Genomic DNA, 27,380 nt, shown 5'->3' on the forward strand with positions numbered 1-27,380 from the left:
ATGAATGGTCCCGTAAATGTTGTTTCTTATGCTCAAATAACATTAAAAAAAGCATTTAATTGAGGTTAGTCCAGCCAATGCACATGTTGTAGTCGCAATTGAGTATCTCAGGACACTTCTAACTGTGGCTGACTTGATCAACTGGTGACTGGTGTAACCGGTCCTACTCGACTCGCACCGCAGGGATTCGAACCGCAGTCTCTAGCATCAGTTGTTAGCGTGCCTCTTGAGATCAGGAGAGTGAAGTTTACACGCACGGCACATACATATATACATATGAATACATATAAATTCATACTTTAATTCAGCAAGCATGCATTAAATTTATCAAAAGAGACAGTAAAGATATTTATAATGTCTTTATTTGAATTTCTATTTTTAAATAAATGCTGTTCTTTCATATGTATCATGGTTTCCACAAATTTATTTTCTGTTTTCAACATTGATAATAATAATAAATGTTTCTTGAGCAGCAAATTAGCATATTATAATGATTTCTGCAAGATCGTGCGACACTCAAGACTGGAGTAATGAAGCTTTGCCAACACAGGAATAAATAACATCTTAAAATATATTCAAATAATAATAAAAAAGAGTTGTATTAAATTGTACAAATATTTCACAATATTACTGAATTTTGATACATAAGATGATCAAAACATAAAAAATAGATAAATCTTACAGTGTACATGATCACTATGAAGATTAAAACGGTCTTCGTATGTGTTCCACAGGAAAAATAAAAGCAAACCGTTTTGAAAATACATTTTTTATTTTCATGTGAACTATCCCTGTATGTGAGGTCCCACTGAAATGTCACAGCTAAAGGTTGTGTGAGGAGATTGTATCAATACCTGGCAGGCATGTGGTAGGGCAGGCTGTCCATTCACTGAAAGGAGTCACAATGCAATCTTTCCTACATGGAAGTAAACAGGGTTGAATGGTGTCCGGTCGGGCAGTTTCTGGACACCTATGACACAGACACATGGAGAACAGAAAGACGACATTATTTTTTCAAGATCAGTGATAAGCTGTCTTAATTCACACTGCAGTTGCTCTGTCCTTGACCTTTTACCATGGGTGCAGATATAATCTGTGCTGGTCCTATGTGCAGGTTGATTTACTGTACCCCACAAACCCAGACATTATCATGTACAGATACAACACAGTTCCAATGACACTATCTGTGTAACAGAAGATCGCAACGACACTGTAGGGGAAGCTGATGTAATATTTATTGCATCTTACCAGCAGAGGCTGCAGCTGATTGTATCTGAGTGAGTATACGGTAAAGGTGAGTTATTTCGGTATGAGTGATGGCAAGCGAGATGCTACGTGAGCCTTTATATTTCTTAAGAGAGAGATAAAGAGAGATTCCCCACACAGCACCCTATACTGTACTGCGTAATCCAATGGAAAGAGAGTTTATTATTCTGTGCTCTAAAATACTTTATTCTGATTGGTCGATCACAGAGCAACATGGTCACTTACTTTTGTGATATTGATTATACATAATGATTGTATATTTGGCAAACAATTTCCAACATGTAAAAAAATAAGTACACACCATGAATTTTTCCCCAACACCAAACATGTATGGATGTACACTAACATTCAAAACTGTGAGGTTTTTGTTTTGTTTTGTTGTTGTTTTTGTTATCTGGACAGTATTGATGTGTAACATAATTTAACAAATAAAAAGATAAACTTTCCATCCTACTTTTTTTCCATAACAATGTACCCGTTTCATGGCTCTCCAAGCACTCTCCGGTATCGGTTATAAAAAATTGAGAGAAGTTCAACTTAAATCAATATTTCATGCACATTGATCTATTTGGTAAACAGGCGTTTGGTAGGACGGAAAATTACATTCACCCTGGTGAATATATAATGGATAATGTACAGCCAGACGATTGATTTTACAAAACAAACCCCTTCTGGTCGAAACAAGACCCATTATTTTGCGATAATGACTGGTTGACTGCACATGATCCCTTACATATGTACTAGGGTGTACGTCCTGCTGGACATGTGTGTACTTGTGAGTGCGAGTATGTGCATGCTTTTGTTTGAGAGCATGTTGCTCCATGGAGAATGTCCATCCCTGTAAGCTGGATTCTGGATTTCATTTCCCAGCATGCAGCAGCTCTAAAGAGAGGCGGTGGGACTCAGCAGGCCTCTACCAAATACAGGCTTTGGAGACCAGCAAACAGGACACATCAAAGCAGCGGACAAGAAAGAACAGAGCCATGAATCATCTGTTTCTCTCTCACTTTTGTGCTCTGTGGAGCAGAATGTCATTACAGAGAGCAATCACCCAAAGGCATTGATGCTACACAGCTTTAGGAGAGGAACAAAAGAGTGGGTGGAGGATAAGTGCAAGAAATCAGTAGAAAGAGGAGACATCACAGAAGACAACAGGTTGACACAAAACAAAGCGCGTTTATGTTTTGTTCAGCGCAAAGGGATAGTTCACCCAAAAATGAAAAATTCTGTCATCATTTACTCATGTCGTTCCAAACCCGTAATTCTTTCGTTCATCTTCGAACACAAATTAAGATCTTTTTGATGAAATCTGAGAGCTTTCTGTCCCTCCATTGACAGCTACACAACTACCACTTTGAAGCTTCAAAAAGTTCATAAAGAGATTGTACAACTAATACATATGAATTGAGCGGTTTAGTCTGATTTTCTGAAGAGAAACGATTGCTTTACATGATGAACAGATTTAATTTAAGGTTTTATCCACATATAAATATTCATCAAGGCACACATGAGATATGGTAAACAGTGTCACAAATACAGCCTCTGTGGTTCCCTCCGATCACCACCAGCGTGAACCATCTCCTGAGTATTAACTCTTTCCGAACTCCATTTCCCATAGTCCCATGCCTGGGATTGATCACCTTCACAGGTGTCACTCATTATTATGACTATTTAAACCAGCTTCTCCTACTTCTCCTCGCGAAGTCTTGTTTTTGCCTTGCTGACAATTCTGAGCGTTTTTCCCCGTATTCTGTCTTGCTGATTTTTGACCTGGACTGTTTATCGTCTCTGACCCTTTTCTGCCTGCCTACCGACCTAGTGCTTCGTTTATCTGGATTACCCCTCTGTCTGTCTGCCGCCTGTCCTGATTATACTTCTGTTTTACGACTACGAGTTACGATCTGTCTACGTTGTTGCATTTACTGTTGTTTGACCCACGCCTGTTTGACTAATCTTTTGGTGTATCTAATAAAGCTGCATATGGATTCCAATCAGCCTGAGTCTCCGTTACAGAAGACTTCGCCACACACAGATCCAGCGGCTTTCCAGCACCTTTCCACAGAGCTAAGCGCTCAAGCCTCTGTCTTGGCAGTACATCAACAACAGCTCGTTCGTCTCACCTCACTCACGGAGGATCTGGGCAAGACGCTTCAAGCCATCCAGCCGTTACTAGCTGAACGCAGTGTCCCTCCGCCCAGCCAGCCACCATCAGCCGCCGTTTCCACGCCACCGATCACCGCTGCCAGTCCACGCTTGGCGTTTCCCGAGAAGTTTGACGGATCGCCCCCCAAGTGTAAGGGATTTTTACTCCAATGTAATATGTTTGTTAAACAACAACCATCGCTATATCCCACTGAGGACAGTCGCATAGCTTTTGTTTGCTCCTTGCTCACGGGAAAGGCTTTAGATTGGGCGACCGCAGTTTGGAGTGAGGATCATGCTACGTTTCCCTCCTTCACTCATTTCCTGCAACGCTTCAGGGAGGTGTTCGAACATCCGACGGGCGGAAAAGAGGTTGGTGAACAGTTATTAGCACTGCGACAAGGAAAGAGCTCTGTTGCTGAATATGCTTTAACGTTTCGGACACTCGCTGCTCAGACTGGCTGGCAAGAATCTCCTCTCAAACTGCTCTTTCGTAAGGGATTAAATACCGATCTGCAATCCGAACTGGCATGTCGGGATGAGGATAAAACTCTCGATCAATTCATTGAGCTGGCCATACGGGTGGATAATGTGGTGAGAGTTCGACATCCCTTCCGTCAGTTTCATTCAACTGTTGCACAGCCGTCTGAGACTGAACCCATGCAGATCGGAGTTACACACCTCAGCACAGAGGAGAGAGAGAGACGCATACAGCAAAACTTGTGTCTCTATTGCGGTCTTCCGGGCCACATGAAATCCACCTGTCCCACTCGACCCTCACGCAGATCCACTATGGTGAGTAAATCTGCCATTCAATCTACCAGTTTTGAAATACCTGTGTCAGTTGAAATTAGTGGGCTAATTATCCATACTGATGCACTCATAGATTCAGGAGCTGCTGGTAATTTTATGGACATGTCGTTCGCTAAAACTCACCATATTCCTCTTGTTCCCTGTGAACCTTATGTGGCAGTGGCAGCATTAGATGGACGCCCGTTGGGTTCCGGTCAGATACAATTCATCACACAGGCTATCTCACTCACCAGCGGAATCCTGCACACAGAAACCATACGCTTCTTCATTTTCCAGTCTCCACACAATCCGATCATCCTGGGTCTCCCATGGCTAGAGTTGCACAACCCCAGCATCTCATGGACGGACAAACAAATTAAGCAATGGTCAGATTTCTGCCATCAACACTGCATGCCTCCATCACTTCAACCCACATCTCTGAAGGAACCACAATCTACACAACTCCCAGAGGTATATCAAGATTTGGCTGAAGCCTTCAGTCAGTCCAAAGCCACTCACCTACCACCTCATCGGCCCAGTGACTGTGCTATAGACCTGCTGCCAGGTACTGTTCCACCCAAGGGGAGGGTGTTTCCACTATCTCAACCTGAATCAGAAGCTATGCAGGCATATATTGATGAGGAATTAACCAAGGGATTCATTCGTCCCTCTACTTCACCAGCATCCGCAGGATTTTTCTTCGTCAAAAAGAAGGATGGGGGTCTCCGTCCATGCATCGACTACAGAGGTCTCAATGACATTACTGTTAAGTTCCGCTATCCGTTACCGCTGGTTCCAGCCGCCCTCGAGCAGCTTCGTAAGGCTAAGATCTTCACTAAACTTGATCTGCGCAGCGCATACAATCTAATTCGCATCCGGGAGGGTGATGAGTGGAAGACCGCCTTCTCCACGACGACTGGGCACTATGAATACCGGGTAATGCCCTTCGGCCTGGCCAACAGTCCCTCGGTCTTTCAGGCGTTCATCAACGATGTGTTCCGGGACATGCTGAACCGTTATGTCATAGTCTATATTGACGATATCCTCATTTATTCCGACTCCTTGGAGGACCATCTGAACCACGTTCGTGCTGTACTGCAACGTCTGATCTCCCATCAGCTATACGCCAAAGCAGAGAAGTGTGAGTTTCATCAATCCACAATATCATTTCTGGGCTACATCATCAGTGTAGGCGGGATAGCTATGGATGATAAGAAGGTTCAGTCAGTCCTTAATTGGCCCCAACCAAGAACGCTTAAAGAGATGCAACGCTTCCTAGGATTTGCCAACTTTTACCGAAGGTTCATCCGAAATTTCAGTTCAGTTGCAGCCCCATTAACTTCCATGACCAAGAGGGGAAAACAACGTCTATCTTGGACTCCTGAGGCCATCAAGGCTTTCCAGAACCTTAAGGAGAGATTTACTTCAGCCCCCATTCTGCATCACCCGGACCCCGACCGTGAATTCGTTGTGGAGGTGGATGCGTCCAACACGGGTCTCGGTGCTGTCCTCTCCCAGCGTCGTGGTGAACCGCCCAAATTATATCCATGTGCTTTCTACTCACGTAAACTCAATGCAGCCGAGCAAAACTACGATGTAGGAAACCGTGAGCTTCTGGCCATGAAGGCTGCGTTCGAGGAATGGCGTCATTGGCTAGAGGGCTCCAAATTTCCCTTTTCTGTACTCACCGACCATCGAAATCTCGAATACCTCAAATCTGCCAAAAGACTCAATTACAGACAGGCACGATGGGCTTTGTTTTTCACCCGCTTCAATTTCACCGTCACCTATCGACCTGGCTCGCGCAACACCAAGGCGGATGCACTTTCACGTTTACACGAACCTTCCACATCTCCGACTACCAACGAATCCATCATTCCCACTTCCATAATTCTCGCACCAGTATTATGGGACATCATGACCGAGATCTCGGAGGCCCACACCAGGGAACCACCACCAGCTGAGTGCCCACCAGATCGCACCTATGTTCCGCAGGCATTACGTCAGAGAGTCCTTCAACAAGTCCATACCTCTCTCAGCTCTGGTCATCCTGGCATCGCAGCTACCGTGCAACTTCTGACCAATCGCTTCTGGTGGCCGTCCTTACAGGCCGATACTATTCAGTACATACACAATTGCCAGATCTGCAACACTACCAAATCCTCACATCAACTACCTGCCGGCCTTCTTCAACCTCTGCCTATACCACAACGACCATGGTCCCACATAGCCTTGGATTTCGTTACGGATCTGCCAGCTTCTAGGGGTCACACCACCATTCTCACAGTCATAGATCGATTCTCCAAGTCCTGTCGCCTGATCCCTCTACCCAAGCTACCCTCCGCTCTAGAAACTGCTGAAACCCTCTGTGAACAGGTCTTCAGGTTCTATGGTCTTCCTGAAGACATTGTATCTGACCGGGGCCCTCAATTCACCTCCCGCGTTTGGTCTGCCTTCTGCAAGATGCTAAACATTAATGTCAGTCTAACGTCTGGATACCACCCTCAGGCCAACGGCCAGACCGAACGCCTGAACCAAGAATTGATCCGCTTCCTTTGATCATACTGCCACCGCAACCAGTCTGATTGGAGCCGCTACCTGTTATGGGCCGAGTACGCTCAGAACTCCCTTCGCAAGCCTGCAACTAACCTCACCCCATTCCAATGCGTGCTGGGATACCAACCACCACTCTTCCCGTGGTCCGGTGAGCCCTCCAACCTACCTGCAGTGAATGCATGGATCCAATGTTGCGAAGCAACCTGGGACGCAGCTCATGTCCATCTCCAAAGAGCTGTTCGTCGAACCAAGGAACAAGCGGACCGCCATCGTCGTCCCAATCCGGACTACCAACCTGGCCAGTGGGTCTGGTTATCCACCCGTGACCTCCGCCTCAGACAATCTTGCAAGAAGCTCAGTCCCAGGTTCGTAGGTCCCTTTCAGATCACTAAACAAATCACACCTGTTTCATTCCGTCTATCTTTGCCTTCTGAATACCGTATCTCACCCACTTTTCATGTCTCTCTGCTCAAGCCTGCTGGTGGACCGAGAGGAGCGGAGATCCAGGAAGAGGCTGGTGACCAGAGGGCTCCCTCCATCATCATCGACGGCGAGGAGGTCTATCAGGTCAGAGAGATCCTGGACTCTCGTCGCCGGGGTAGAATTCTGCAATACCTCGTGGATTGGGAGGGGTATGGTTCCGAGGAACGCTCCTGGGTCGACGCTGTCGACATTCTGGATCCCTCACTCACCACTGACTTTCATAATGCTCATCCTGATCGACCTGCCCCAAGGCCCAGAGGTAGACCCCGGCGACGGTTACCTCCTCGTGTCAGGAGCCACTCGCAAGGAGGGGGCTCTGTCACAAATACAGCCTCTGTGGTTCCCTCCGATCACAACCAGCGTGAACCATCTCCTGAGTATTAACTCTTTCCGAACTCCATTTCCCATAGTCCCATGCCTGGGATTGATCACCTTCACAGGTGTCACTCATTATTATGACTATTTAAACCAGCTTCTCCTACTTCTCCTCGCGAAGTCTTGTTTTTGCCTTGCTGACAATTCTGAGCATTTTTCCCCGTATTCTGTCTTGCTGATTTTTGACCTGGACTGTTTATCGTCTCTGACCCTTTTCTGCCTGCCTACCGACCTAGTGCTTCGTTTATCTGGATTACCCCTCTGTCTGTCTGCCGCCTGTCCTGATTATACTTCTGTTTTACGACTACGAGTTACGATCTGTCTACGTTGTTGCATTTACTGTTGTTTGACCCACGCCTGTTTGACTAATCTTTTGGTGTATCTAATAAAGCTGCATATGGATTCCAATCAGCCTGAGTCTCCGTTACAAACAGAAACTCAAGCATTTTTTTGGGATGTGCAAGAACCAATGAGGTTCATTCTTGTGTTAGGCAGCATGTTCGTTTGAGCTTCCGCAAGAACCAATGAGGTTTGTCCTTGCACGTCAAATAGGTCAAGAAATCTGTTCATAATAAAAAAAATATATAATTCGTTAGATATAGAGCTTTTCTGGGTACTCAAAGCGTTTTACATAGAAGGGGGAATCTCCTCAACCACCACCAATGTGCAGCATCCACCTGGATGATGCGACGGCAGCCATCTTGCGGCAGAACACCCACCACACACCATCTTATTGGTACAGAGGAGACAGTGATGAAGCCAATCAGTATATGGGGATGATTAGGAGGCCATGATGGACTGAGGCCACTGGGCAAATTTGGCCAGGATGCAGGGGTTACACCCCTACTCTTTTTCCGAAGGACATCCTGGGATTTGTAATGACCACAGAGAGTCAGGACCTCAATTTAACGTCTCATCCGAAGGATGGAACTTTTTATGTTCATCATTTAAAGCTATCGTGTCTCATCAGAAAAGTTGACTAAACCACTCAATTCATATAAATTAGTTTTACAATATCTTTATGAATTATTTTAGGTGTCAAAGTGGAACAGAAACTGCCAATGGAAGACAGAAATCTCTTAAACTTCATTAAACATATATTTTTGTGTTTCCAAGATGAACAAGTCTAACGGGTTTGGAACGACATGAGGGTGAGTAAATAACAGTGACAGAATAACTTGTGTGTGAAATAACCCTTTAAAAATTAATTGGATGGGGCATGCTTAAAGTTGTCATAAAAAAAGAAACATTAATTCACAGGACAAAAGCAATATGAAACAACACACTGGTTGAATTCATAATTAAAGTAGATTTCCCTGGAAAGAGTAAACACTTTGACTGAATAGTGTTTTATAAGATATTACTCTGTTTGTGTCACCCCAACACAGAAATGAACCAATTTTTTTTTTTTTTTTTTTTTGGTGAGGCTAATGGTGCAGAAATTACACTGCACCTATCTGTAGGCAAATTAATTGAAGAATTGTTTATTACGATTATTATTAATAATAAATACAACTGTTTTTTAAACACTGTTATTGTTTTTTAAACACTGTTATAACAACATATTGCTGTTGTCGCAGTTTTAGAAAAGCAGTAAGTCATTGCAGAAGAGCAGAAATTACAAATTTTCACTGTAACTCAAATAGCTTATTATGCTATCTCTAGGCAAATTACTTAATGACATATTTGTACATTACAATTATCTAATAATTAATACAATATTTTTATAAACATTGTTTTATCATATTGCTGTTGCCAGTTTTAGAAAATCAATAATTCACCCAAGGTCGTGGATTAAATTTAATCCATTTATTTGAATGACAATGGAGAGAGAGAGAAGGCAGGAAATGATGTGGCAATGGAGAGAGTGTGGAGAGTGGCAGTGGAGAGAGAAGACAGGAAATTATTTGGAATGAGGGGGAAATAGCTTGGAAATCAAGCTTGAACTTGCATCACCCACATTTCATTGGTCCAACAAACATACATAATATATCATCCTGCTCCACAAAACTGTACTTTAAAATTGCTGAGATCAGATCACATTTAATGTTGACAGACAAGTTGCTTTGTACCTGGAACCTGGTTTATTTTCCTCTTTATGCAAGCATATGAGTATTAATAAAGAACAGGTATAGCAGCAGAAATATAAACAAACATCTCCCTGTTGGGTCATTTCATATATCAGGATGTTTAAATAGCTCAGCCCTGCTGTTTTAAATAAAGCGGAGTTATCTGAACACACACCACAAAATATCAGCTGCTCTCATCTGATGACATGTTCTATATAACTGATGTTCTGTTCTGGCAACCTCCAGCACATGCGGCAAGGCACAAGGGATATGATGTGTGTGTGACACAAACACATAAATTTACCCACACCATCAAACACATCCATGCCATATACAGTAAACCCATCTGTGATTTATGCTTCAGTATATCTGTGAGTGAGAGCGTGTGTGTGTCAACAGACCACTATAAACCAGACTGTGATTTGTTCTCTTCTGACTGTAAAGAAGTTTACATTATTTATTGGTAAAGACAATTGTATATGACACCGTTCCCCTTCGTCAGCTCACTACTACATAAGTCAGTGGTGATTCTGACGAATGGAGCCTATCTACTTCGAGTGAAACTAAACGAGCCAATGCACATTGGCATGCAATAATTGCACCAGCTGCTATGCATCGTGGCGCAAGCATATAATGAGCGGCAGGTGCGTCACATCCTTGTCTTTCGCTTCAGAGCCAGACAGCGCATGCTGTTCCTGTTCTCTCAAGCATCTGTTAAGAGTGTTGCTGTTCAAGTCTCTGCTGGAAGAAGCTTCTGTGAGCTGGTGTTGGCGTGACGGCGCGTGCAGTGAGAGTCATGATTCTCCGAGAGTGTGCGCCTTCAATGAGAAAAGCTTGTTCAGCTTGTTGGTTTCGGTGGGCGTTTCCCAAGAGTGAGTGTTCACACAGGCTTACACTATCGTCCTGTGTGTTGCCGCGGTTATCTCCCTATGTGCCTAAGCACCAGAGAGAGCAAATTCCCAAAAGAGCTTATACCATCACTGACCCTACGTCTTTTTCAAGATGTCATTCAAATTGCGTGTTTCTGGATGCAGCAGAAGAGGCCTACTTCGGTTAATAGCCTTCAGGGGATCACAGTGAGAGGTAATCCGCCGAGCCAGTCTCCTCGGGCCCCTCACTCCCCTATAACGCTACCCACAGAGCCTCCAAGAGAGCACGCTGGGCCATCCGTGGCAGTCCCAGTCGTTTCTTTTGTAGCTCCACCGGATGATCAAATGTCGGTCGCTGTATCAGAAGGTGAGCTAATGTCCTCTGGGGATGAAGACTCAGCTGCGCTGCCTCCTTCGGGGGTGACAGCGTTGTCCGAGTTAGACCCAGAGCTCACAGCTATGCTTTCCATGGTTGCCGCAAGTGTTGGCTCGAGTGGAACCCTCCACTGTGTCCCGAACCACGCGGCTGGACAATTGGTATCTCGGGGCGGCCTGTGCTGGTTCTCAGCGCCCCGCCCCAGTGCCTTTCTCTCCGGAAGTGCATGAAGAGGTTACTAGAGCACGGACGGCACCTTTTTCTGCCTGAAACCGTTCTGGTGCCTTTTCCTCCCTCACTACCCTCGACGGTGGAGCAGCTAAGGGTTACGTGGAGATCCCCCCGGAGGAGCAGTCTGTGGCGATGCAGCTGTGTTCCAAGACCGCTACCTCCTGGCGGGGAAATCCGCGCCTCCCCTCCCGGGCGTGTAATTTCTTGTTCGCTCTAGCGGACAAGGCATACTCAGCCTGTGGAGAAGCTGCGTCTGCCCTGCATGCCATGGCGCTCCTGCAGGTCTACCAGGCCAAGGCGTTCAAGGAATTGCACAAGGGTAGTTATGACCCAGGGGTTATGCAGGAACTATGTACAGCGACAGGAAGACTTGCTCGCGGGAGTCCAGCGGTACCCACATTTTCAATAAAAGAGCAATTTCTTCCATCTCTGGGTCACAAGAGGGCGTGGATTGCAGTAAGCGATGCTCCAATGCCTTGTCACTCCTTTCCCCCTCTTCCGTCACCAGTGGGCAGCAGTGTGCGGCTCGGGGACGGCAGCAAGTCTTCCCACGCACCCTCTGCCCCACCCTGGAACCAGGTAAGTGTGGCACAACACACTCAGACTCCGCTTCGGGCCGCCTCGGTGCCTCCCAAGCTGAGTCCCTGTGTTCCACCTTGCTGCCCCACCCCGGGTACGTCTGTGGTCCCGTTGATCCCGCTTGCACAAAGTTTGGGAGCCTGGCTAGAGCTTCCCAGCCCATCTCGCTGGCTCATCCGTACCATCAGACTCAGCTATGCGATTCAGTTCGCCCAGCGCCCTCCCAAGTTCAGGGGCATCCACTTCACCTCTGTGCAGTGTTGCGAGCAGAGATCTATGTCCTACTGGCGAAGGACGCGATCAAGCCGGTTCCTCCAGCCGTTATGAAGACAGGGTTCTACAGCCCCTACTTCATTGTACCCAAGAAAGGCGGTGGGTTACGACCAATCTTGGATCTGCAAACCTTAAATCGGGCCCTGCACAAGCTCCCGTTCAAGATGCTCACGCAGAAAGCTCATGCAGAAACGCATTTTCTAATGCATCCGTCCCCAAGATTGGTTTACAGCAATCGACCTGAAGGACACGTACGTTCATGTCTTGATTCTTTCTCGACACAGACCATTCCTGCAGTTTGCATTCGAGGGATGGGCATATCAGTACAAAGTCCTGCCATTCGGGTTGTCCCTGTCGCCCTGCGTCTTCATGAAAGTCGCGGAGACAGCCATTGTTCCTCTCTGAGAATGCGGCGTTCATATTCTCAACTATCTCTACGATTGGCTGATTCTGGCTCAGTCTCGAGATGCATTTTCGGTCAACGTATCGTACCTAGAATTAGAGCTCGGACTCGGATACGTGCCCAAGGTTCCTACCACTCCCTTCAGGGACCAGGTAGTGAACCTGCAAGCGCTGCCATCGGAGAAGGCAGACCGCCTCTTGTGGTTATACGTGGACAGAACGCAAAGCTTTAGTACCTCAGATCAGCTCTTCGTCTGTTACGGAGGCCAGCAGAAGGGAAAGGCTGTCTCCAAGCAGAGGATGGCCCACTGGATAGTGGATGCCATCGTCTTGGCTTACGAAACCCAAGGCGTGCCTTGCCCGTTCGGGTTGCGAGCACACTCAACTAGAAGTGTTGCTTCCTCTTGGGCGCTGGCTCAAGGCGCCTCGCTGACAGATATATGTAGAGCTGCGGGCTGGGCGACACCTAACACGTTTGCTAGATTCTATAGCCTCTGTGTAGAGCTGGGGTCTTCCCGTATACTCGCCCCCGGGAGTATAGTATAGTGGCCAGTAGCGCGAAGGACCCGTTCTTAGTGTCAGCTTGCAACGCCACTCCCGCCCCCATACATGCGTCTATTTGCTCCAGTAGTGTTCCCCAGAAATAGCTAACCCTGTGAGTTCCTCCATTACCCTTGCAGAGCGTCTGACGCCAGGCCTACACTCGTATGCATTGTGGAACCTGTGCTAGGCTGGGTGTCCATACGAGCCTGTGTCTTTCCCTCGACAGAGCCCGCTCTGTCGCCTCTGCTGGTGATCTTCCCCCCTATAACTAGGCTAGAACCACCCCAGAGACTGCCATATGTCGTACTACCCTGCTTGGTTAGTCCATATGTGTAACCGTCACAGTGCCTCCCTGCGGGGTAGGATGTGGCTTCCGCAGCGTTATCCAATAAGTCACACTGAGTGGGTCTAGCAGAACAGCAGTGACTGACCTTCTCTGCTTAGAGCTCCTACTTCTGCCCAACACTGCGGTCAGGCCAAGAGGCTCAAGCGGAGCGCTGGAAGGGCCAACAGCCGTGGCGTTTTGGTAGATATCCCCATTTGTCAGAATCCCTTCTGACTTACGTAGTAGTGAGCTGACGAAGGGGAAGCTGATTTTATCAGTATGCTTGTCTTAATTCCAGTAAATGTCTAAACACCCCTAAATCCAGATACATTTACTTGAGAAGTAAAAATGTGTAATACATCAATATTTATTTTCAGAATATAAGTCTAAAACATACTTTTAAAGCTTTATGTGTTGTTAGAGTAATGCTTGAATAAAATATACACAGTAGTGGCCAAAAGTAATCTCTGACCTAGGAAAATTGAGATCTTCAACATTTTTTTAAATATTAAAGAATTGTTAAAAATTGTGTAAATGTCACGTCAGTGTTTGTTTGTATTTTCATAAGTCACATGTCTTCCTTTGTTCTGTTTTCCCGTCACTCATCTGTTTCCCTGGTAACCCTCATTAGTTCATCTGTCACACCTGTTTACCTTGTTAGTCTTGTCAGCTGTCTCGTTTTCCTGATCTGTTTCTCCATGTGTTTTGCCATGTTCATTGTCTGTTCTCAGTCCTATTAAGTATGTGTGAACCTTCTGTCTGTCTGCCTGCACCTGTATGTATTATATTGTTAGTAAAACTTTGCATTGGAATTTTTGTTTCCTCTTCGTCTTCTCCTACACCACACCGTGACAGTAAACATATTGCATTGTTGTGCTTGGAGTTTTATTTTTGAAAATGCAATGAAACATGCACAATGCTATGGACATAATTTTAGGCCAGGCTGTCATTTTCCAAAATTATAAAAACATGCAAAAACAAGAGAGAACCAACAAAATACACTGTAAAAAAAAAAGTTGCTGCCATAAATTTTTAGGTACAATCAACTTGGATGTTTAACCCATTTCAACTTAACATTAAACTGACTTAAAAATGAGAATTTCTTAACTTATTAAAGCAATGTCATAATGTTCTCATAATTTATCGATCGTATAATAGTTTACAGTGTTTCAATAACTGCTTATGTTGTAGTCATTGTATGCTTTTTCTTGTGAGCTTTTTGAATGCATTTTTTTTTGCTAAGTAAAATAAAACCTGTAGCTGTAGTTTGCCTTTTTTTGCCAAATAATTTTATATAAAATATATTTATTTTTTAATTTTTTTTTTCTAAAATTTTGATGGTTTAAACAAATATCACTTCTATAGACATCATTTTTGACCACTATATATATATATATATATATCATCAATTGTGAGTCTTATGCAATTACGAGTCTCCTGTGTGAGGTTGCTGCCAGTGGATAGTATTTCAAAATGACCATTTATCAATTCAATGATGAATTTAAAGGTTGTCGATGTAGGCACAGAGCTACTCTTAAAAATTGTATGCAATTTTGCTTCTCATGTAAATGCATCTTGTTTTAAATACAGATATATTAGACATTTTCACTAAAAAGAGAAAAACCAGCATGTTTTTCCAGACAGCCCCCCTCCCAAAACTGAGGTAAAGCCGAAACCTATAACCAGGCCAATGAAATACGCCAGCCCATAAACTCACTTTACGTTGGTGTCATTAATATAACAGAAAGAAATGGATAAACGACTGCATTATTTATGAGCCCCTTTTCCTGATGCACAACACAATATCTTCTCCATGCAATGCAATAGAACATTTTATCTTACCCAAAGCGCCATTACACCACTCCCACAGGAAACATTTATCAAGGAAAGACCTGGGGCAACATGAACCTCTCATAGAGGAAACAGAGAGAAAAAGTCCAGCCTGCACTCAGAGCCACACACAGCACAAGAATGAGAATATTGACACTCAGTGTATAAGATACGGCTTCAGCAAATGTAAACCAAGCGATCTTCCCTTGTGAAAAGGTCAAGGAAATGCGAACATCTCATGAGAACAGCTTTCAGAACTATACATATATGTTGTGCTGTACGTCTCATTCATGCAGTGTAAACGTGATGTTTATATGGAAAAATATTAAATCTGGATTTCAGGACTGTGTGATTGTGTAGCAGAATGCCTCAAAGACACATCCCAGAGCAGAAGTGTCTAATAATATCTGCTTTAATTTAGCGCTCTGATCAAACTAAATGTACATATATTTACAAAAGCTAGCAGAGGGAAATATTTCTCTCTGGGAACTTCATTATTCACCAAATACGGATGTCCTGATATTATGTATGGAGAGAAAATGCTGTTTTATAGATAAAGCTATAAAAATGGATGGTCTCATAAAGGAAACTGGCCAGATTCAGGAACATTATCAAACTGAAACCCTCCAAAAACATTCTGAATTGAATGTCGGCACATATTTGATGAGGTATTTGAATGCATTTGTTAAGGCTGTATATATACTTATGTTGGTGGTTGTTCACACAGCACATAAATCCTAGTAAAGATTGGATACATTTGTTCAGACAGTGCAATCAATATATGATATATCTATATTGGTTGCCATAGTAACAACAATGCCAAAAGACATAGAATAGAAGCCATGAGGACTACTACATTTTACCCATTCATACATATGCCGAGTTCAAAACTGATCCCTTGTTTGATTATTCAATCATAGTAAATGGCATGTGAGTGTAAATGAGAGAATGTAGATGCAGATGTGCCACAACTACTGCACTTTGTGTATGATATTACAGCCACGCCGTGTCTGAGTGATGAGTGCCAAGTGAAATCTGATCTGACTCTACCAAATTAAATGCATTTCCAAAATCTTACTTTAAACAGATTTCAAATCACAAAAGGATAGGATTTAGCTGAATGTCTGAACAAAGCGTTATTGCCTGCATCTGACAGGTAAAGTAAGTGCTCTATGGTATTTAATAATAAAAAGCAGTGATCACCAAAGATTAGTAAAATATACCATTTAAACTTCATGCTATGAGCAGTGGTGAAAAATCTATGTGCTTTAAATTTCATACATAAAAATAAGGCACCTTTTGGGAATAACCGGCCCGACGCCCATTTTCATGCAGACCACTTTACGAATCTGCACCCCGACAGCACAGGTGGTCGTTCCGTTCCAGTAGCCGGTGCCATTTAGATTCATGGAGGAGTCTTCAATGCATGGTCCCCATGGCGACGCTTCCCAGTAGAACGTGATGCATGGATGATCGTTACAAGTTCTCCACTCCTCCAGAGCAGTAGCAGCTGGACATGCCTTAGCTGAAATGAAAAAGATCATTAACTGCATTACAGATGGAAAACCCTCTCTTAAGTTTGCTTTAATGCTCCATAAAATGTTAACGAGCTACAAGAGCACAAGAGGCATGAAGCCGAAATCTACTGGGACATGTGAAGAGAAGTAGATATGTGAATAGAAGAAAACGAATAATAATAAAAAATAAAAATAAACTGTTTATAGTGTAATTTCTGAACCACCAGTGTCAAATACAAATTTTAAAATAATGTCTCATTGACTATATGAGACAAACAAAGTTTGGTTGCCTCAAAATCACACCTCTGGTTGAGTCGACATGCTGTTGGGCTCCTCAATGCTGAAAGAGCCAATGCCACAGTGTTGTTATCATTAAACAAAACTATTAACAACCTTTCTGTTCATTGAAATATAGTTGAAATACAATATTGTAATATTAGATGAAATTAGAATAGACTCTTCCATACATCTATTATCAACCATGAAACCAAAATAAATATCAGCTTATCCGTATCAGCCAAATATTTGATATTGATGCATCCCAAAACCTTCTTCCATAATTTTACTGTACTTGACAACAAAATGCTGAATGTGTATTCCACGTGTGATGCAGGGACACCTTTGACACATTTTTTGTGGGATCAACCTCCAAAATTACTTCTGTACTTTTTATAATTAAAAGTAATTCCTACTCCATCTGCCCTTGAAGCTAATGACATTGTATTGACATTCAGCCTTTCTCCATAACACAGGGACTCATTATGAGTGTAACGTAGACCAGCTGAATATTAATAAGGGCTTGTCTGATTAATGACACTCTGTGGATGGTGTGTAGAGGTTGGGGCTTTATTTCCATTTTCCAGATGCATGGAGATGTAAGAGCATGCATAATGCTGTTACTCAGGATGTACGTATGTATGTATGCATGTGTGTGTGCGTGTGTGTGTGTGTGTGTGTGTGTGTGTGTGTGTGGCTACAGAGGGGGCGGGAGTAGTCTCTAGACTAAGCTATATTTAAGTCTTAATTACACAGCTCTTTTTGTCATTCCAGAAGGACTGTGAGTGATTGGAAAAGCCCACAGCGGTATGTAGGCAGACAAAAATGAGACCCTGTGAACACATTTTTATCACTGCTCCTCTGAAACAAATATACCGAATGCAAAATTGGCCCTCCACTCACAAAAACAAACTGATTAATGGTGTCATGTCACACTCAGAGTGATATTAGGAGTAAATTACTTCCCTTGTCAAATCAATATTACAGCATTAAATTATCTGTTTGTTTATTTAAATGTTATATAAAAAAAAAAATTATAATAGATAGGAATGTGCAGTGAGACTGGAACACAGTGGGAATGAAAGAGGTTAGGAAATGACACATGCAGGCCAGAGGCGCCACACCATGTCACATGCACCATTCATTTGAATGCCTTTAATCTTCTTAAATTGAAAATACATTTTTCAGACATTTGTAATAAACATTATCACCTAATTTCTGTGAAAGGTGAAAGTCAACTGACCTTCTCCTGGTAAGCCCAATACGGTCCGTGTGCGGCTTTGTCTGCCTTCTGAGTTTTTACTGGAGCAGCTGTGGGAGCAGGAGGACCAATCAGACCATGAGCTGAGCACACAGTCACCTGAACACGCCATCACACAGGACACCTCTTTAGGGGGTGACTCGTCTTCACAGAGCTCCTCAGGAACAAGCTGCCCTGTTCAGTGGAACATAAGACGACTTGTAATGTCACCATCATTACTTGGTGTTGACAGATATCAAAGGAGGTTATTGTTGTTGTTGTTTCAAAACATGCCCATTTGCCATTTCTTTACTGAATATATATATATATATATATGTATAAAGAATTATACTGGCCATTGTGAACATTCAATATTACAAAATATATTGTAAGTTGTAGACAGACAGACAGATAGACAGACAGACAGATAGACATAAAGATAGATGGATGGATGGGTAGATATTTTTTACTGTTTTGATTAAATAAATGCAGCCCCGGTGAGCATAAGAGACTTCTTTCAAAAACTTAAAAAATCTTATCAACTCCAATTTCTTACGGTACTGTATCCATAAATAATATTAATAAAAAAAGATAAAATAAATAAATACAGAAATTTTAGAAAATTTTAACACTTATAAAAGACTCTATAATAGTCAACCACAAACCCAAGGTACCTTTACAAGACAGAAATTCAATGTTTTTGTGCATTGAGGTGGAATAAGCCATTCAATGAAATAGTCCCATAACTCAGCGTTACAAGAGTAAATGAGGTCCCTATTATAAATGTGCTCATATTCACTGCTTTCATCTTTTTAATGCAACTGTGATGAAGACTAAGTGGTTTTTATCTTCAAATAAGAGATCAACAGTTGTGATTCATCAGCCTTTTTGTGCTCAATCACAGAAATGAGAAACATGAAAATAGAGGGGGCAATTTAGATTTCATTATGATGAACACAACCAAGTTCTGAACACTAATAATTTCATGACGCTCCAAACCCTCACAATCAAGTCTGTCAAAGCAACGGTCTGTCAAAGCGATAATGCCATCAGTTTCTCTATACAAATGATCTGCTCTTCGATCTTCAAACAAATTAACCAAAGGAAATATTTGCTTTGTGTGTTGCCACTGATTTTACTAATGACTGCTTGATCAGATGGGCAGAATTTGTTTCCTTTCACCTGCAGGAAGGAAAAGATTTGAACAGGACACAGTATTTGACAGAATGAACCAAAGGCCATTTAATTTATTGGATGCCAGTGAGCTATCAAAAGACAGAAGCGAAAGAGAGCTGGGCTGTCTGCTGAAGTTAGTAAGAGGAAAACTCTCATTTCATGCATGAAAGAGAGACATTAATCCTTCCATTCACTTCTCTAGGATTACACAAAACTTTCCTTTAACGATTAAACCCTAAAAAACATCCACAACAAACAGGCGTATTACATCCTTCTTATGTGCCACCATAACGGATCAATTTCCTTAAAAAAAAAAAAAAAAAAAGATAAAGTCAAATGTAAAACCCTGAATGTGTGAAGAACTTCAACGGTCAATACGAGGCATCATTATTCCTCTTGAATGCTGTCGTTCACTTTCAAACATGCAGTTAAGCAATAACAGAGGCAAATTTGTTATCTATGTATTTTCCCCCTGCTGTAACTGCATCCATGTCAAGAGGCTAAGAATGTGATATGGGTGATGTTCTTGATCCAATGAGGCATAGATGGAAGATATTCCCTAAAGCGAGTCTCCAGCCCTCCGCCTCCAACCTTTAGCACCAGGCTTCTTGAGTCATCAAAGCAAAGAGGCTGGCGAGGAGGGACTCTAGGCATGTTCTTGGCAATCAAATTGCTATTGCAAAACACTGCAGGCGACCACGTGACCCAGACTTCAGTGAGTTTGAAGATAACTGTTGCGTGCACGAGGTGGAGGACCCCTGAGCGCAATTTAAACTGTAGACAGAACCGGAAACTTCCATTCATCAACACTGAAGTCTCTACACCATGAAATGCGGTTTTGAAAAAGAGGTATTTGGTCTATTCTTGACACTGACATCAGGGATCCAAAATATTGAAGAGATTTATTGACCCCTTGAAATGAGTGCATTAGCATTTCAACAGGCTCATGCAATGCAGAAAAATATCAAGAAAGAAAGACAGACTACCTGCATTAAATAAATTGAGCACTACCATTCCAAATTTTGGGGTCAGTAAGATTTTATTGCATTTATTTGATCACAAATATTGTGGGAAAAAAAGTCTATTTTAATATGTTTTAAAATGTAAATTATTCCTGTGACGGCAAAGCTGAAGTTTGTCTTCAGTCACATGATCCTTCAGAAATCATTCTAACATGCTGATTTGGTGTTTAAGAAACATTTCTAATTATTATCAATATTTTTTGTGGAAACCGCGATACATATATTTTTTTAGGGTAATTTGATGGATTCTTTGATGAATAGAAAGTTGTCTTTACTGCTAACTTTTGATCAATTTAATGCATCCTCGCTAAATAAAAGTATTAATTTCTTAAAAAAAAAAACACTGAGTAGGCTATATGGCTGATTCTACAATTAATGAAACTTTTCAGAAGAAAAAAAAAGTAGTTTTATAATAGTTAATAATTTCATTTTTAATAGTTGAAATGTAAATGAAATGTAAAATTTATCTGATTGTGCTGATTTTGGACTTTTTAAATACCATATTTAATTTGACTAAAAACAAACCATTTATTTGAATGTTTATAATTTCAAAGCTAATTGACTGCCAATGAACTTGTGTTTGCAAATCTGAGACTTTTTCAATAAAAGTAAAAGTAAAAAATCCACATCATCACACATACAGTAACACCAAATTTTACTTGAAGGTAGATTTTTACTCAAGGACATGTGATAAATGAAATATAGTTTGAGGAAGCGTCATTTTTCAATATTTAAAGTTGTTCAAACTGCCCCTAATTGAAGAATCACCCATTAAAAAATGTCCAATGAAGCATAAAGCACAATTAATTCTGATGTTAATGGATATCATATACTGTAATGCCCACGCTGGTCCAGAAGCTGGTTGACCAAGGCAGTCATTGAGTTTCAAATCAAACAAAATTAGGTATATTACGGTGAGTAGCTATGTCGGCCTTTTCAGCAGGAACGTCATATTCCCATAAAGTTAGAGATAATGTATAATGCAGAACTTTGTACACCAAAACATTCAGTGTTATAAATGGCGATGAGTGACAGTAAGTTCAAAAAAAGCTCCAGAAAAAGAAAATAGCAGGAATTATACTGCAAAAATTACAGTTCAAGAGTCAGAAATAAAAACCAAGCAGTGTTCATTTTAACAAACTGCGCAGGTTTGTCTCGCCTTCTGAATAATGCACAAACTGTAATTCCATAACAGGTGCTTGGCAATTTGAGCACCCAATTGTAATAAGTTAAATTGCAGAAAGAATAATGCCAGAGCTCCAAATAACATCACTGACTTACGGGTCATATTGCAGGCATCAAATAATTCCAGCTTCCCACCTCCCTAAATCAATCCACTTTCCCTCCATGTTATAATATATCAGAAATAATTGTGAAAGTTTGAAAGGAACACTTTGCCCCAGGAGGGCCGGATGAAAAATGTGCATGCAGATTGCAGAAATTAACCTTAACAGCCCACACGGAGAGCAAAAAGCACTGGAAGGGCCACATCTTCCTGGCTGAAATCTCTTTGGCTCACTTGCATTTAAGAGGAAAGAAGAATAAATAAATAAAATAGTGCTGCTTGTGAGCACCCCTTAATCTGTGTACCATTTCATGCGCTGTTCACAACATACAAAACCTTCCACACAAAAATGAAAGAGAGTAGGAGGGAAAGAGATCAAGAGAACAACCCCTTGATTTGCCTGCAAGCACAGACACAAAACTATTTTGTGGACTATGATAAAAAAAAAAAAATAAAAAAAAAAATGGCATCTAAAAAACAAAAACACCCAAAAAAATCCCTTTGATTTAATCCTGCATTCAATTTTGAACAAGTCATAATTGGAAGCGATTACGACAGTAAGATCAGTTCTCAGTGAACACCTGATGGATGAAAGTTGGGCAGATTCATCATTCATTTTTTAGACAGAGTCAAGGACAAACCCATTCATTTAATAGCTTACAGGGGATTAGTCTTTTTACAGTCTAAGAGAACTGAAATTAATTACCAAAAATATGATACAAGTTCTTTAAATCATTCAAACTCTGGATCAAAATTTGTGCACCATTAGCAGCACCAACAGGGGCTTGGCTAAAAAGGAGTCCACAAAGAAGATGAGTACAATTCATTTTAGCTTAGATTAGAAATTCTATTGGAAGCGAGCTTCAGCGTTACACACGCTCAGACCAATTTCAGTCAAATGAGGCAGTCTGTTCGGATGTTTTAAAAACTATCAGCATAAATGCATACCTCTTCTCGTTGAACAAAAACTTACCTTAAAGGGGGGATTCCCATGCTAAACATGGACAAAGTTTCAAAAATTAAGTTGTACGTTTGATGTAGTATTTCTGTACCAAAAATACTCCTTCCGGTTTGTCACAAGTTTCGTAAAGTTTTTTCAGATGGGGCGGAATTTCCTTATACGGTCCTAAGGGCACTTCTCCCGGAAGGGCGCGCGCGCACCCGTAGACCACCAGAGCGAGAGAGCGAAAGCAGTACCTCAGCGCTGTGCTCGCTGCAGTCACAGGACTTTGTTTGTTCCCTGCATTTCGAAGATGATTGTTTTATAAACAAGGCCCAGTTCGACGCCGGATTTAGCAGTCCCAATGATAAAGGTTCACGGTCGTGCGTTGGAACCGCAGGCGGTGAGTAAAACTCATAGACAAACTGCTTCAAATGTCTCTGTGTTGTTAGCTATCGGCGCGTTAGCACCGCCCACATGGCACGCCTCCAGCCGCTCGTTTTTTTCCGGAAAGACTCGGTACAGCCTATCTTTCTTTTATAAATATAATAAAACTAAAGACTTTTTGGAGATACGAAGGATGCAATAATACTCTATAGGTACTCAAGATTAACATGAGATTGACTGAAACTGAGTGTTTCACCCCCCCTTTAAAACACATAAAAACAAACATTTAAAACAGGGACACTGCTTTTTGTCACGACTAATTTTGTCCTTTCCACAGTTATTCTTCTGTAGAAAATGGAAAAAAATAACTTGCCGCAGGGATGTATCTAGTACAAAGGAATTGTCAAGTAGGAGTTTTCATTTCATTAGTGTGTGTTAGCCTGATGAGTTGCGATGTCAGCGCTGAAATTGTGAAGTTCTGTGGTTGACATTAGTGGTGGATCCTGATATTCAGCATTGTTTCCTCCTGCACAGCTCAGTCCACACTCAATTTCAATGATGATATCAAAAAATTAAATGCATTCAAATGCTCCGATATAAAACTACTGCCATACAGCTGCAAATTCATTCTATTACACCAATTATACTGTACAATCTTCATTATTTTCCTCATATTTACTTTTGCGCATAACACATATCAAAATGGCTACCCATAGAGTCCTGCAAGGATGACACATTTTTTAGGCCAACCCAGGAGTTAGCATCACCCTGGATCCCTTAGAAAATAAGGGACGGATCTGTGACGGATAAAAGTATATGATTCTTACAGGTTTTGTTCATCCAAATAATCTTTACAAATGAAGACAACTTTTATGAATTTTGGAGTCTGGCAAAATGAGTCGAAATGAGCAAAATTTCAATAATTAGTTATTGTTATTTTTACATTCTCTATTAAAAAAAAATAATTTGTTGGAATGACTGAGAATGACAGCCATTGACAAAATGGCGAAATGAGAATGGCGAAAATCCATTTGTTGGAATGACCTGTTTGAAGTCAATAGAGTCAATCTGAATGTTCCACAAACAAAACCACCAAGCACATGCACACAATTCAAAACCCATATCTAAAGGAAAATATGTTCAACTTTTTCCCCCCCATGATACCACAATGCACGGGGTGTTTTGACCAATCACTGAAGGCGTTATTGCGACTAGAGGTGTGAATCTTCACTTTCCTCACGATTCGATTCAAATACGATTCAGCGATTTGATTATAAAACAATTCTTGATGTATCATGATGCATCTTTTCCTCCAATTCTTTTCATTACTATATTATAGCAATTTCTTGCTATTTTATATTTGTTATTAAAATAGATGCAAATAAACAGTAGAACAAATATAATTTAAGAAAGAAACTAATTCAATTAACAGTGCTTTACTTTTTTTATTTTACTTCTAAACAGAAGCATTCAATTAAAAAAATCCCTGAATAGTGTATTCGTTATAAATAAATTGATTATTATTAAAACTACAAACGTAGTACAATCAAGAGCATTGAATGATTCCCTCTTTTCTTATATTGATTATATTATTAACATTAATGAGATAAACAGCCTATATATTAAGACCTACGAATCTAATGTTACACATCAGATGTCTTTTACCAACAGCATTCCCCAACATTCTTTACAAATAAAGACAACAATTATGAATTGTGGAGCCTAAATAATCATCAGAAGTAAAAAAACGTCTCGGTTACTGATGTAACCCTCGTTCCCTGAAGGAGGGAACGGGAGACGTAACGTCGACGTGACGACGTAATTGGGATCACTTCAGGGAGCCCTATCAACTTCGAGTGTCTACAGAACGAGCCAATGAACGTTGGCGTGCGTGAATCGCGTCACGCGCCCCGCCCCGCCGCGCGGGTATAAACAGGAAGCGGGCGCACGCACACATTGTTTTTCGCTGAGGAGCCGAGATTTGTGACGGCCATGCAGCGATGGTCAGCAACGGTGGCGACGGGACGTTACGTCTCCCGTTCCCTCCTTCAGGGAACGAGGGTTACATCAGTAACCGAGACGTTCCCTTTCAGTCGCTCACGTTCGACGTAACGTCGACGTGACGACGTAATTGGGATCCCATGGAAAACGCCACGGTTGCTGCCACATCCAGCGCCCTACGCAAGACTCTCAGACCCCCAACTGCTGGGGCGGAAGATCTGCGTAGAGGGAGATCAACTGCTGTTCCATTATACCCCACACAGCGGAACTCTTGGATAACACTGGGAAAGCGTACCTCTCCAGGGGAAAGAACGCTGCGGAGCCACATCCTGCCCGAAGGGAGGTAACATGTGGAGAATACACATATGGACTGGCCGAAGGGGCAGTGCGACATATGGAATGTCACTGGGGTGGCTCCACCCGAAGGGGGAGACACACCGGACAGTGACGGCAGAGCAGACTCTGCCAAGGGAAGACACGGGCTCACCGCAGGGAACTGGTCGTGGAAGAATACACATATGGGATCGCCGCAGGGATCACCACATATGGAACCCAGCCTAGCACAAGTTACACAAGCATACGAGCACTAGGCCTGGCGTCGGACGCTCCGCAACGTCCGACTGCCGAAGGGGTGCGGAGGAACTCACAGGGTTCGCCAATGGGGAACTCGACTGGAGTAAAAAGCGCACGTATCCGTTCCTAGGAAGGGAGTGGCGCAGCAAGCCGACACTAGAGCGGGAACTTCGGTGTTACCGGCTAGTAGAAGCGAGCACACAGGAAGAAACCGGCTCAACACGTAAGCTATAAAACCTAGCGAACGTGTTAGGTGTCGCCCAGCCCGCAGCTCTACAGATGTCTGTCAGCGAGGAGCCGTGAGCCAGCGCCCAGGAAGAAGCGACACTCCTAGTGGAGTGGGCTTTCAACCCAGGCGGGCAGGGCACGCCTTGGGCTTCGTAAGCCAAGGCGATGGCATCCACTATCCAGTGGGCCATCCTCTGCTTGGAGACAGCCTTCCCTTTCTGCTGGCCTCCGTAACAGACGAAGAGCTGATCTGAGGTCCTGAGGCTTTGCGTTCTGTCCACGTACAGACGCAGAGCGCGAACGGGACAGAGAAAAGCCAGGGCTGGGTCTGCCTCCTCCGAAGGCAGCGCTTGCAGGTTCACTACCTGGTCCCGGAAGGGAGTGGTAGGAACCTTGGGCACGTATCCGGGCCGGGGTCTCAGGATGACGTGAGAGTTATCCGGGCCGAATTCTAGGCACGATTCGTCGACCGAAAATGCATGCAGGTCCCCTACCCTCTTGATAGAGGCCAATGCAACCAGGAGTACTGTCTTACAGGACAGAATTTTTAACTCAGCTGATTGCAGAGGCTCAAAGGGTGGTCTCTGAAGTGCCGAAAGGACCAGAGACAAGTCCCAAGAGGGTATAGAGAGTGGGCGAGGAGGATTCAGTCTCCTCGCTCCCCTCAGGAACCTGACGATCAGGTCATGCTTTCCCAAAGACTTACCATCAACAGCATCGTGATGTGCGGCAATAGCGGCAACATACACTTTAAGGGTGGAGGGAGACAGCCTTCGCTCCAGCCCTTCTTGCAGGAAGGAAAGCACGGCTCTGATCGAGCAAGATCGGGGGTTCTCCTCGTGAGAGGAGCACCAGTCAACGAACAGGTTCCACTTCAACTCATAGAGGCGCCTCGTAGAGGGGGCTCTAGCGGAAGTGATGGTGTCAACTACCGCAGGGGGTAGGTCACCTAGAACCTCCGCGTCCCGTCCAGGGACCAGACATGGAGTTTCCAGAGGTCTGGACGCGGGTGCCATAAGGTGCCCCGTCTCTGAGAGAGCAGGTCTTCTCTCAGAGGAATGGGCCAGGGAGGGGCTGTCGCGAGGAGCACTAGTTCCGGGAACCAGGTCCGGTTGGGCCAATACGGCGCAACTAACAAGACCTGCTCCTCGTCCTCCCTGACTTTGCACAAGGTCTGTGCAAGAAGGCTCACTGGGGGAAACGCATACTTGCGAAGGCCCCGGGGCCAGCTGTGTGCCAGAGCATCCGTGCCGAGGGTCCCCTCGGTCAGAGAATAGAACAACTGGCAATGAGACGTGTCCGGGGCGGCAAACAGATCTACCTGAGCGGTCCCGAAGCGCCTGAAAATCAGCTGGACCACCTGGGGATGGAGTCGCCATTCTCCCGGTAGCACCTGCTGCCGTGAGAGCTCGTCGGCTGCACGGTTGAGCAGGCCCGGAATGTAAATGGCACGAAGCGACCTCAGATGCTTCTGACTCCAGAGGAGGAGATGGCGGGCGAGTTGTGACATGCGGCGGGAACGTAGACCACCTTGGCGGTTGATGTACGCAACGGTCGCAGTGCTGTCCGTACGGACCAGTACGTGCTTGCCTAGTAGCAGCGTTTTGAAACGGCTCAGTGCAAG

At 43.3% G+C, this 27,380-nt stretch overlaps 1 protein-coding gene across 1 annotated transcript in view; it reads right to left on the reverse strand.

Moving 5' to 3' along the window:
- Positions 1-27,380, reverse strand: part of thsd7ba (thrombospondin, type I, domain containing 7Ba) — a gene marked incomplete at both ends in the record, with an annotated part of 176,577 nt that overhangs the window by 67,026 nt on the left and 82,171 nt on the right. The window contains 3 exons of the mRNA XM_081368568.1: positions 855-970; positions 16,408-16,636; positions 18,148-18,339. Of these exons, the coding sequence (XP_081224694.1) occupies positions 855-970; positions 16,408-16,636; positions 18,148-18,339 (537 nt within the window). The remainder of the gene's footprint in view (positions 1-854; positions 971-16,407; positions 16,637-18,147; positions 18,340-27,380) is intronic.

The sequence above is a fragment of the Scardinius erythrophthalmus genome (assembly GCF_964197995.2).
Source record: "Scardinius erythrophthalmus genome assembly, chromosome: 6".
Taxonomy (NCBI): domain Eukaryota; kingdom Metazoa; phylum Chordata; class Actinopteri; order Cypriniformes; family Leuciscidae; genus Scardinius; species Scardinius erythrophthalmus.